Source organism: Arctopsyche grandis, chromosome 8 (genome assembly GCF_051622035.1).
Source record: "Arctopsyche grandis isolate Sample6627 chromosome 8, ASM5162203v2, whole genome shotgun sequence".
In the NCBI taxonomy this organism is placed as follows: domain Eukaryota; kingdom Metazoa; phylum Arthropoda; class Insecta; order Trichoptera; family Hydropsychidae; genus Arctopsyche; species Arctopsyche grandis.
Window position 1 is genome coordinate 5,622,086 of NC_135362.1, and position 14,250 is coordinate 5,636,335.

A 14,250-nucleotide genomic window follows, 5' to 3' on the forward strand; every position below is an offset into this window, starting at 1 on the left:
GACCAAACCACGCAAAATGGCAAAGTTTCAAAACGACTTCAAAATTGTAGGAATTTAGTTCAATCTTTTGCGAAAGCAAACTAATAAGAGGCTTGTAATAAACATTGGTGTATTTGATTGATTAAAATATGCTATCGTTGAAAGCTAACAAAGAAAATCCTTTGACATATTTTATATAATATCAATGTATATATATATTATTTATCGCGGCATCGACTGTATGAATAACAAAATAATAGTAAACAACCCGTTTTCAATCGATAACCCTTTCACGCAACATCGACAGAAAATTATATTTAAATACATTATAATATATACGTAAATGAAATTCGACCTTTTTGATTACTTTCGACCTAACAATGGACCGACCGGGGGGTTGGAGGAAGGGGGTGGGAGATTCGTTAACGGTCATTCATTTCATTCGAATCTAATTATTTGCAATGAACCTTTTAATTCAACCCTTTGCCGACCGGAAAACGGGGCGTCTTGAATTTTATCCTCCGGTCCCTTAATTCGACCGATCTCTAATTTCGAGCTTTTGTCTGGAGCGCGTGATAAATACACACACACACACACACACACGTTTAATAGGGAACGTGGAAAATATATTCAAAATTTGATTAGTTTTCCCGGGGATTCGCGATCCTTTTAATGCGCGGTTTCGAAACCGTAATCAGCGGTTTCGGAATTACGCCTCGATGTTAATGCGCTCTCAACTCTGGAGTTTCCAAATTAGAATGCCACTAGAGTAATGGAATTTTTGATTTCATTGCATTATTCCGTTGTGTGGGTGTGTGTGTAACAAGATTTGACGTTATATCCATCTAATCAGAACACTCCAATTAACTCTGATAGTTTCGTTGATTGTGTATTCAATGTTAGATATATGTACGTATGTAATCCAGTTGCATAACAAGCGTGTTTGTGTATGAGACGTTCGTCTTGCATACATAGGTTTCGTTTAATGGACTGTGGTGAGGTTAGTGTCATAATTTATGTGTTATGAAGACTATCGAGCGTTAAATTTGAATTTGTGGTGTATTTTATACGTCACCTTTCTAAAAGTTACAAGCTTTTGAAATTAAATCTTAGTATTTCTAAAGCATTGCATTCGTAAACTGAAAAATATTTTTTTTTATTAATATTACTAGCTGTATTACCCGGCTTCTAAACCGCTTAAACATGACTAATCTAATGGTAAACATTTTATTAAATTTATTTGAATAGTTTTATTTTATATAAATTTATTTGAATACTCATTTGTTTTTTTTTTATTTAATTGAATGTTACGAACAAACAAACAGATTATATAGCAAATCTCTTATAAAAAATTATATGTATACGAAATTATATGTATACCAGAATCCGGCGCCTGCGCCCCTAGCGTTTCGCCATCGGCGCCTTTGCCCCCAGGGACTTCAAATCCTTTGAATCGAAAAAAATCGAATTATTTGTTCGGTGACGTTACGGATTTCCGACCCAACGAACGAAGGTTACATATGTTCATACATATATACAAAGTCTCTTCCCAAATTATATATTAGATTTAGGTTTAAGAAATACTTTTTCATCTTGGTTTAAGAAAATAAGACTATAGGTGGTTTCATACATTTTGATGACTTAATCACCGTACCTTATTTTCTTTATATTATCTAATATATAATTTCAAAAGAGACTTTGTATGTTAGTATGTATATACATATGCATGTATGTATGTAAGCATCTTTAGTTGGGAACTTCGTAAACAAAACAAATATTGAATATTATATTTTTTTCGATTCAAATAAATTTAATAAATAAAAAAAATGAATATTTACTATTAGATTCGCCATGTTTACGCGGTTTATATTACAAATACTAAGCAAAGCCGGGTAAAACGACTAGTACATCTATATATGTATGTATGTATATAAAAATCAATGTTTGTCTGTCACGTATGCGTTCCTATACCATTCAACCGATTGCGATGAAACTTACAGGAGCAATTGTGTGTATGCTCGCATTGGTTTCTGTTAAAATAAATAGCCCAAGAACGGAAACAGAAACGGGAACAATGGGAATGTGTGGCATTGCAACGCAATAATTTCAAATGTGTTCACGTCGCCACCTGCGTTGTTAGGGTAAAATAAACAAAAAATTGAATAATTTCAAATGTGTTCGCTGCCTGCGTTTTTCCGACAAATCATCATTACTAGAGACCGGAATCTGAAGGGGCTATTTATTGTTCAAAGATTGTAAATGCATTGTTAAAGGTTTGCCGAACCTTTTTTACAAAGGATTTACAACAATGGAACAATAGGCGGCGCGCTTTCGGCCCCTTCAGATTCCGACCTCTAATCATTACTGTAATTAAATTTGATTATTAAGTATTAATTTGAAACTGAAACATTCACTTATCGAAACACATCGAGAAACCGGAACGGGTATTGCTTGCGTTATTGTGGCATTGCAATGCATACCGGGTTCAGCCAGTCATCCAGATATAAATCATCCAGATGTCAATCGGAAATAACTTTCAGTACATTTTTGTGTATATGTATGTACATATGTAAATTTTACTTGTTTAAAAGATTTAAAGCCAAAGTTTTTTACTTGTTAATTTATATATTTATTTATCTACTCTCTCAAGGCACCCCTACATAGGACCTTATAAGATTTCGGAAGGGTTTAGACCACTAAATCGAAAGGCTCCTACACAAAAACATCCTGGCAGCGCCGGGCAAGTGATTTTCCACTATGCAATTCCAAAGTTTTCAATATAAAATCACCAAATTTTATATACTATATCTCATGGTGCCATAACCTAAACTGTAGACGTATTTTAGAATAGGCAGAAGCCCTTTTAAAAGGTTTTTTCCATACATATAAGCATTATATGCATTTCCATATGTTTGTATTCACATACAGATATAATTTACAAACATACGTACGTATGTCAATCTGAATATTTGGAACTCAGGATCAACAACATTTGTATACTATTTTGTATCCAAAATTAGACTTATGTAGATGGATTTTGAAAGGTTTCAGAGCTTGGGATCAAAGGGCTCCCATACAAAAACTCCAGGGTAACGCCGGGTAGCTTTTAATATGGAGACATACATAATTTGCTATAATATCTAGTGTTACTATTTGCAACTTGGGATCACCAACATTTATATAATATTTTGTATTCAAACTTAGTCTTAGATGGATTTTGAAAGATTTCAGAACTTGGGATCAAGTGCTCGCATACAAAAACACTCGGGTGACGCCGGGTAGCTTTCAATACGAATACATAGAATGCCTAAATTTGCTGTAATATCTAGTGTTACCCTATCTTTGACCATAAATGCGTATTCTATATCCCAGTACTCTAGAATAGAACCTGGATGAGACTTGAAAGCACTCAGTGCTCGAATCTAAGGCCTATAAACGGACACTGTGTAACATATAACATATTTTTACTGTGTAACATATAAAACCAACTCGTAAAGACCAAAAAGCCCTCATGCGCCTGTAAAAGCTCGAAAATGCCGGGCAACGCCGGCTAGTATAATATTGCTTTAAAAAAAAACTTAAAAATATTATTTTGTTCATTTTGAGAAATACTTCGCAAAACTTAAATATAATGTTTTGCGCTTAACAATATTTAAAATACTGGTGACCTGTAATGCGTTTATTATGTTATTATATATTATACATACAAATGCGTTTATTCTGTTATTATATATTATACATACAAATGCGTTTATTCTGTTATTATATATTATACATACAAATGCGTTTATTCTGTTATTATATATTATACATAAAATCTCGAGCTTTAAGCAATCTCGAATTTCGCTGAATTGTATAAAATGCCGCAAATTTACAAATTTGATCATAAATGTCTGTGGATGTTAATTGATATGTATTTACTGATATTCGCCGAATTGCTTAAAATACTGCAAATGTACAAATTTGATCATAGATGTCTCTGTGAATATTAGTTGATATGTATTTATACAAAATTTTCCTGTTTTTGAACATTTTGTCGCTTGAACATTATTTCCGTGGACATTTTGTCGCGTGAACATTTTGTCGCGGGTACATTTTGTCGCGTGAACATTTTGTCGCGGGTACATTTTGTCAGTGCACTAATTTTCGGGTACATTTTGTCGTTGAACCTTTTGGACTTGCACCAATTGTCGCGTCCCCGTATTTATGTACTTTGTATAATACTTAATATATCAAATGCACAATACTTTAAATACAAAATATACTATTTTTTATTGAATAATATTTCTGAAATTCTCATATTTCGACTTACTATATACATATGTACGTAATATATAGGTAATATACTGGATGGGCCGTTAGTGTGTTGTGTCGAACGTGTTTCTTGTCACATTTGGCCGATTCGCCATCATCACATCCACCCCTCAAAGGTTACTTGGCAAATTTCATCAAAGCGACTACACCATCAAAGTTTATCCCGTTATTCCCCTCCCTATCCCTCCCCCATACATACATACACACACTCGCCTTTCTCCTCTTCCCGTTTTCCCCGTACCGTTTCGGTTGCCGTCTGATGAGGGTTCGCGTCTGGGAAAACGGGAAGTTGCCTTCGCCAAATTGACAGGGAAATTACCTGGAAAATTATAGGCACTCGAACGCCCAACACTAAACGCTCGTAGAATCCACTGACGTCAGTGCGAACAAAACAATCGAATTCGAGCGATAAATCACCAGCCGACTGATGAAAATCTCCACTGAAACAATTCAATGGAAATTGTTGTGTAATAATACATAAGTGATTTCCACATTGTGGCGTTCAGTTTCCCCGCTATGTATTTATATACGTATATATGTATGTACATACATATATACTCATCTATACGGCTGTGACGTCACGCTTTAATGTCTCTTTTTTTTTGCTTTCGGTTTTTGTCGTAATAAAATGGAAATATAAAGGGACATTATGAGCTTTTCATATCCAGCAGCGGAGCTCGGAAAATGTTTCGATAAATGAATTACATTAGCCGAAAGTTCATTTGAAAGTGAAAATATAATAATTTTATTTCTTTTTCTACGATATATTGCTACTTCAAATATACTTTTAAACGATATACTTAATTTATATGCGAACATTATTAAAATTTGTTTCGAATTCTATTTTCTTGTAGTTTTTTGTAGACAAAGAAAATATTTTAGAACTACGTCAATTTATATCAAACTAATAATAAACATATGAACAGTTATAATTTAAAGTGGCATTAGTCCACTTTTCTTCATTTCGAGAAATATCTCGCAAAATATTAAATATAATGCTCTGCGTTTTACAGTATTTAAAAATACTGGTGGCCTGTAATACGTTTATTCTTCTTTTCCAAGATTCGGGACATACCGAAAAGACGTGACAATCTGTGAATCAAGTCAAACAGAAATAGTGTTTTTGGGACTGCAAATTGGACTTCTGCTATTTTCAAATATAACGGATAATGTATTAATCGGAATACGTCAGTGAGACGTATGATAAGGATTAGTTGATATAATTGAGAGTTTTATGAGATTGAAATGGCAATGGATAGTTGACGTAGCCTTATCATATTAAATGACAAACGTAGTAAAAATCCTAATCAATTATTGTGGAATTTAGTTTTATAGCCTAGAAGAATTCATTTATGAATGATAATGTTGGCATGCGTGAGTTGTCGTTTTGTCTTGTGACGCTTTGCGAACGTTTAGTTCGCTGTGGCTCTCCGCCATTTTTAAACCGTCATATTTTACATCACCGGCCATGTCTTCTAACAACTAGAACCTATATTATAATATAATAATATGTATTTAAAGTTAAATAGAATGTTTGATTGTAGTCCTGAAATAAAAAAATATATTGAAAAGTGGAAATTCCCATTTCCCACTACATTATTTACATAAATAATCTTTTAATAATGTTTTAGCTCAAAATAATATTAAAATCTAAAAAAAACCTTTATCTGGTATATACGTACACATGTACATACATACATACATAGTATCAAATCAAATGTGTTGTATCCAGTCATAAATTAACGACCCAACACACAGTTTCATTCTCAATCATAATCCTTCACTTCACCTTTGAAGGACGGAGCGTCGAGATCGAACGAGCTCAACACAAATGGGTTCAATATATATCTTATTAATCAATTTATACATCAACTTAAAAAAGTTTCAGTCCTATAGCTTGTTTTTGACTATTTTTGTATTAAAAAATAACGACAAGCATCGACATGTAAACGGGCATAGGTAAGGCCAACAGGCGACTGCATGACTCAATAGCCACGCGCCAAAAACGACGAAAACAATAGCTTACGAAAATAAATCTGTCTCTTTCTCTCGCATTGATTCATCGATCAACAAAAATATGCAAGCGAACAGTAAAAAATATGACTTATCGCTATCGCCTTTAAATCATACTTTGGAACGTAGAAATGTATAAATGTATTTTTTTACGATATACCCCTTTTCTAAATCATACAAAATCTATTAAAATAAATTTCTTGTAGTTCATTCAAGGAAAACAATAAATATACGGCGTATAGCTTTGAAAACCACATAGTTATTACGAAAATTCAAATATATTATTATTCGCTGATGACATGAAGATATTCCAGAAAATAGACAGCCGTAATGATGTTTTAGACCTGCGAGATGATTTGTTCAGGCTGGAGGCTTATTGCAGCCTAAATAAGTTAGAAGTTAAGAGGGCTGTACACCCGAAACCTTAATTTTGTTACCGTTCCTTTCTTCGATATATATATTGAGTGTATGTATATATTGAGTGAATGCGACAATATATATCAATATATATATTAAGTGAATGCGACAGTTGCGCTTCGACCAGATAAAACGTATTTTAAATTGACAAAATCGAGGTTTCGTATTCTCCTATTTTCTCCTCCAAAACTGGACCAATTTTTAAAAAAATTTCATCATCGATATGAGAAAGATACTTTCTGTGCATCTATCAGCGTATTTTTTTTTTTTAAATCGACCGTTAAATAAGCACGCTGGACTCGTTTCGAGGGTGTAAAAAAGAGGCGATTTTATAGATGTTTGGCGGCACCTAGCTCCTATAAAAAATGATTAATCAAAAAAATAAAACGATAGATGCACCCCAATGGTGGATATCCATAGCATATTAAAAAAAAAATTTCTCTAGTGCCATAATTGAGGAAGGGAGAAGTATAGTACGTTTGTATGGACAAGGCGCTGCTGTCCAGCCCTCTTAATGTCGCAAAATGCTCCTGCATATCCTTCACCAGAAAACTTTGTCCAGTTGATCTTCCTTATTCAATCAATGGACACAGACTCATAAGTAGTCACCGGACCCAGAAGGTGCCGCGTATTGTTCAAAGGTTGTAAATGCATTGTTAAAGGTTTGCCGAACCTTTTTTACAAAGGATTTATAATAATGGAACAATGTATAGCACTGTGACTATCCTACCTCTACTCATATGGGTACTCTGGTGCAAGGTACAGATTGGAGCGCATCCAGAAAAGATTATTGACTTATCGCTACCGCCTTTAACCTTTCCACTGCGTACGACTACTATACCTGTTCTAGCGAACATGCCCTCAGCGCGCGAGACACGCATAGATGTCTTGGAAGTTCCAACCTGTATAAGAGCCGTCTATTGTGCTAAAATTGTATAACTTGGTTGAAAATATTACTAAATGTATACTTTACCAAATTCAATAGATGGCAGTAGTCAAAAAATTTATTTTTTTACGATGCACCCCTTTTCTAAATCATATGAAATCTATTAAAACAAATGTCTTGTAGTTCATTCTAGGAATACAAGAAATATAGGGTGTAAAGCCTTGAAAACCACATAGTTAATACAAAAAACGTAAAAATACCCCACTTTGGTAAGGGAGGGTTAAACCGATCGTATTTATTTTAGAACTAACTATATTTATTGGGGCCAAAGACTAATTAATGTGGTATTTTGTTTCAGTGTCAGCGATGTGGCGATGAAGAGGTGCTTACGGCAGTGACATGGGAGCAGAGGCATGGGGCGCGCGGTGCTCGAGCCTGCCTCCCTACCCCCGGCTCGACCGCCGCTGACCCTGCTGCTGCTGCTGCCGCTGCTACTGCTGATCAACATCACACCAGGTAATCATCAAACTAAAAAAAGCCCGCTTTTGAGATCAAAGAATTCGACCCTTTAAGCCCTCAACATGAGGCCACCACTCCTCCAATGAATACAGTATGAGAGACCCTTTCCTCGGAGAACGAAACGGTTGTCCAGCAATATTGCACAAGAAAAACTGCACTTCACTGCTCTATACAAACAATGCGAGCAAAAAGACGTTGTAGGCGTTTCGATACACCCCGGTTAGTGTGCATACTTAAGGGGGTATTCTAGTCTAGAGGCATGAATTTTAGGTATTTTTTCAGGTGCAATAAAAAAAACAAAACATATTTTTAGTGGCCATTATTTTACGAAATATTTATTAGAAGTTCTGTGTAATCTTAAACTTAGAGTACCTGAGAAACTGAGAGAATCTCGCTCCAGAACTCTATTCCTGCCTATTCGGGCCAGAACTAATGTGCTTGATGACTCACCCCTTTCAAGAGCCATTCGACTATTTAACCTGCTTTCTGGGAGCCTTGATGTTTTTACTTCATCATACAGTTCTGTCAGGCAGCATATTTTAAATGACTTCTAGCTACATACATATTTACATATGTTGTTTTCATTTTATAATTTTATTATTTAGCATAATGTGTATGTATGTTGGTTTTATCTTTATTTATATATGTATGCTATTTTTTATTTGTATATACATATATATGAGTAATTTATCTTTATTTATGTGTATTTATGTGTTTATGTGTATATGCATGTATAATGTTTGTATGTTTATGGATGTATGTAATGTATATGTATATGTATATGTGTATGTATGTATATGTGAATATATATATATATATATATATATATATATATATATATATATATATATATATATATATATATATATGTGTAGGTGTGTATGTATGTATATGTATATATGTGTAGTTTTATATTTATGTATGTATGTATGTGTATTTGTGTATGGATGGTGTAAATATATGTTTATATAATTGTCTTTGGCCAGGAAGGTGCATTGGGTTTACCTGTTAGGCCTTCTTGGTGTAAATAAAATAAAAAAATTAATGTTTGAAGAATTGAAAATTCAAAAAGTTACAGGTTGATGAAGTGAGGGGTCTCAAAAAAATGGTGCGCCCTGGTTGACACGATTCCAACCCTTCTAGTATTCCAAAATGAAAAAAACAAATTAATTCTTAATCCAAACAAATGCTGCTATAGCATGAACTACGGAAAAGTTAAACAAAAATTTTTTCGCAGAATAACGGCAGTTTGAAATAAAAAGTCTATTTTTTACCAGTTTTTTTGACTTCCGATTTTTTTTAAAAATAGTAAAAATTGGAATTTTGTCAATTCTAATTCATGCGATAGAAAAATGTATAGAGAAAGCTCACACCAAATTTCAAGTAAATTGGTCCAGTAGAACTTTAGATATCATGTCAACCGTCTCGAAAAAAGTAGTTTCGAGAAAAACGCGTTTAAAGTTTCGGGTTAACGTACGTGCCGGTCAGATGCCACGTCACTAAAGCAGCTATATCTCCGAAAATAATTTGAATTTTGAAAAATCCTCTTAAGGACATATTCTTAAAGATTTAAGGTTTGAAAATATGAAAGAAAAAAAATCAATTTCTTCAAATTTCTAGACTAGAATACCCCCTTAAGGTCTGACCGCACTATACGTCAACCGAACGATCCGACACTTCACAACAGTACGCGACCAAATATCGTTTGTATGAGACATAACGCACTGCGCGACAGTCGCATGACGTAGAACGACACCTCGCATCAAAGTTGACTTTTCGACCAACTTTGACGTAAGGTGTCGTTTGCGACGCGACGCAAGTGTCATTGAGCGGGAGTTGCCTTGCGACAATTATTCTCCTTCTTCATATCGTGACTTTGAAATAGCATATAGCCATAATCTTTTAGTTTTTCTCGGTTGTTCTTCTTCCTCGCATATCAAAGATTCTATAATGGCGTCCGTCTCGTCGATCTTGCTCCGATGTACCGAACGAATGATTGACATAATTTACTGCGTAGTGTCGCATCGCTGTCGTTCAAGTACGACATTATGTATATACCTAATATTGTCGCACAATGTTGTGAAGTGTCGGATCGTTCGGTTGTCGTATAGTGCGGTCAGACCTTTAAACCAGAAACATCCCATGTCAACGTGTTGAAAATAAACTTAATATTTCAAGCTTTTATTTAAAGAAACACGCTGTTGTATGAAGAAACATCCCGTTTTTATTACTAACCTCTTCTTAGTTCGGAAACGATTATGTTATGTGACGAAGTTTGGATTCTTATCCTTTGTCATTTTGCTCGGTTTGGTCATAAATATATATGGAAATAACGATGGTGAAAAATAATCGTAATAGACACGTTTGGAAATCCTGCATCTTCGTTCACGGTGACGTCTATCGTCCAAACTATCGCATTTGTACACACTGTTCTGATCTTTTTTTTGCCTTTTTGCCCCCTCTCGCTAATGCAGATTTAGCATTTTGCCATACTCATGATCAAAGTTTACGGAGAGAATTGGTGATTTCTCAATTATTTTTTTTATATATATTTTTTTTATATACATATTGTCTCAATTTTATAAACAAAATATAGAAGAGGCTAGTTTTTAAAAACATTTTTTTCCTACTTTGGAAACTAGTCCTTATCATTTCGTTTTTTCTTTTTTTTTTTCTTTGTATGCATGTAAATTCTCTTGGGTACCAAATAAATGTGTATTTTATACATATGATACTTCTCAGCCACGTACATTTTTTGCATTCTGACTATTCTCATCACACCAATCAACTGTGAAAGTTTCAATAAAAGTAATGGGTTCATACAACTACAGAGCACAAACAATTTGAAGCAAAAGTTTCGCTAACTTTCTCGTTAGACCAGACACCTATTCCTCTCAGTTAAAATAGTTTTGTAGAAAAATGCATCTGAGATGCTTTGTTATAAATCTACTAAACTTTAAGCTTGGCGCTAACCACCTGATTAAGCTCCTACTTCTAGCCTATTATCGTTTTAAAGCGTATTACCCGTTTTGAAATTAAATGAGTTTTGTCAGACTTTAAAACTTGCACGGCTCGGCTGCTGCGAAACTTTCATTTATGGAACAATGTCTGATTATTTTTTTATTAAATTATTCCAGAACCTGCATTAATTTTAACAGAGTTAAAGTTTTATCAGCCTATTATATTACCTAATACTATGTAGTATGTTATCTTATATAACATGTGAATTGTTTGTGTGATTCTACCTTATATGTATGTATGTATATGCAAATCCATATTTTCCAAATTAGCTCTACAAAATTTGTTATACTATCGCATTGTACCGTGTCTTAGACCCTAAATGAAATTTGAAAGAGTTCAGAACCTAATATCCGTGCAAATACATAGTTTTCAATATGAAATTCTCGTGGCATCCTAACTTAGACTAAGGTAGGAGCCCTTTGAAGAGATTTTCTTCTAACCTCCAACTTACAAAGCTAGACAAGTGTAAATATTCATTTGTAAGCTATGCAATTCCACGTATCTGTATATCAGTTTATAATTTAAAACTTAGTACCACTATATTTGGTACTCTGTCTTAAATCCTAGATGGATTTTTAAAGGGCTTTGAGCCTGAGATTTACCAGTCAAGTGACTGTCCACTAACAAATCCATAGTTTTGTGTATAGAGCTGCCAAATTTAGTTTGTCCTTAACTAAACTGTTTGCAGGGCTTAAAAGGGGTAGAAACCCTTTGGAAACATTTTTTCCAACCTTCAACTAATGTATGTAGAACGCTGAGCATGTATGTACATACATATATACATTTCCATGTGTTTGCATTCTCGTATTTTAATCAACAACTTGCAGGACCACCAAATTTGGTATTCCTACTTTCTCATTGTCGCCTAAATTAGTCCCTTAATAGATTTTGAAAAGGTTTAGAAATTGGGATCAAAGGGCTCCTGTACAAATATACCAGAGTAATGCCGGTAAGCTTTCAATACGTATACATAGAGCTGCTAAAATTGCTATTCTATCTATGTACATAGTGGTACTCTAACCTAGACCATAAATGTGTTTTGGTAAGGGTAACTTCCAACACAACTATGCTTTTCCACGGGTTTATATGCATGTACATATGGTTTCCAATGTACAAATCCACAGTTTTAAACTAACAAACTCCAAGTTTAGTATCCAACATCATTTTACCCTATAGTCGATCCGGTGAAGTGAGAATTTCGGGAACAGAGCATACTGTCGCATTCGTGCAATGTATTGTAACATTGTAAGGATGTAAAATAATTCCTTCATTTTTTTTTATTAGTTGTTATTTAACTATTAGCTGAACCCGGCATGCATTGCAATGCCACAATAACGCAAGCAATTCCCGTTCCCGTTTCTCGATGTGTTTCGATAAATGAATGCTTCAGTTTCAAATTAATACTTAATAATCAAATTAAATTACAGTAATGATGATTTGTCGGAAAAACGCAGGCGGTGAACACATTTGAAATTATTCAATTGTTTGTTTATTTTACCGTAAGGGCCGGGCCGCACCGTGCAACTTTGTCGGCCGACTAGTTGTGCGACATGAAAAAATGTATGGAAATGTGTGCGACAAACAAGTTGACGGGTGTAGCATGTCCCATCTACCTGCATGCATTGGTCTGGTCGCCCTCAACCAAGTCGCTCGCAAGTCGCACGGTGCGGCCCGGCCCTAACAACGCAGGTGGCGATGCGAACATATTTGAAATTATTGCGTTGCAATGCCACTCATTTCCGTTTCTTCCGTTTTCGGATGATTTTTTTTTAAAGAAACCATCACGGGCATACACACAATAACTCCTGTAAGTTTCATCGCAATCAGTTGAATGGTATAGGAACGCATACGTGATAAACAAACAGACAAACATTGATTTATATATATGTACATATACATATATAGATATAATATTATTACAATCGAATTCAATGCAAGGTCTTTAATAATATTACTATAAATTTTTCTGTCCATAACATGACGTTGCAATTACTTTTACCGCCTTAAAAATATAAATTTCCATTAATATAAAATATATACGTATTCCATAAATAAATTAATAATATCAACAACTTATTTTTTTTATATTAAAATTGTATTAATGTAAATATTTCAAAATACGAAACACGAACTGAAAACTAACCAAAAATAAAAGTCAATTTCTACCGACCATGCTATACACACGGACAATTTTGTATTTCTTGACCAAAAATGCAATGCGAAACTGAAACGAAATGTAATTGGTCATCGCGGACTGAGTTGGGGCTGAATGCGATAGTCTTATGCTGAATGGGTTATAACTAGTCACCGGAGCCTGAGGGGGCCGTGTATTGTTCAAAGGTTGTAAATGCATTGTTAAAGGTTTGCCGAACAATGGATAGCACTGTGACTATCCTACCTCTAGTTATAACTAGAGGTAGGATAGTCACAGTGCTAACCATTGTTCGGCAAACCTTTAACAATGCATTTACAACATGTGAACAATACACGGCCCCCTCAAGCTCCGGTGACAAGTTATAACTTATAGACTATAGACGGGGCTTAGAAGGGGTCGAAGTCCTTTGGAGAGTTTCTCTTCCAATTTCCATTCACCCGAGCAACGCCGGCTAGTATTATATCCATTTTAATATGAAATTCAACGTTACACATTGTGTTTGCACTCGGATACAATTTTCGCGAAGGCAGCTCAAATCCTAAGCCCTTAGAGCCCATGCCGCACACGTCGCACCTCAATTTATATTGAAATGTAATCCGTGTATGGAATTCATTTTACATTCATTGGCAAAGTTCGGTGCAGCAACAGCTTGATTGTTTCATTCGCAAAGTTTAATGCGGTAAAACTTGGTACGGGGGTGGGTGGGTGGGATGAGAGGGGGAGGCAAAAGTGTTAAGTTTTCCGGTACAACCCATATCTTGTACATTGGACCAAGGCGGGAACAACAAAATGAGAAATGTTCCACGGACCAACTTTAACCGTTAACTATTGCACAACTTTTACAAATTGAGTAATCACACGATTCGTTTAAGTTTGCATATAAATATCGCTATCACAATTAGGGAGGTGCAACTTTCAACTACCCTTTTTAATCCCTAACTTTCTC

At 34.6% G+C, this 14,250-nt stretch overlaps 1 protein-coding gene across 4 annotated transcripts in view; it reads left to right on the top strand.

Moving 5' to 3' along the window:
* Positions 1-14,250, top strand: part of LOC143915053 (protein turtle-like) — a 373,910-nt gene that overhangs the window by 329,065 nt on the left and 30,595 nt on the right. For all 4 annotated transcript variants that reach the window (XM_077435466.1, XM_077435467.1, XM_077435469.1 and 1 more), the window contains one exon: positions 7,968-8,125. In XM_077435466.1, coding sequence (XP_077291592.1) covers positions 8,023-8,125 — 103 coding nt within the window. In that variant the 5' untranslated portion in view covers positions 7,968-8,022. The remainder of the gene's footprint in view (positions 1-7,967; positions 8,126-14,250) is intronic.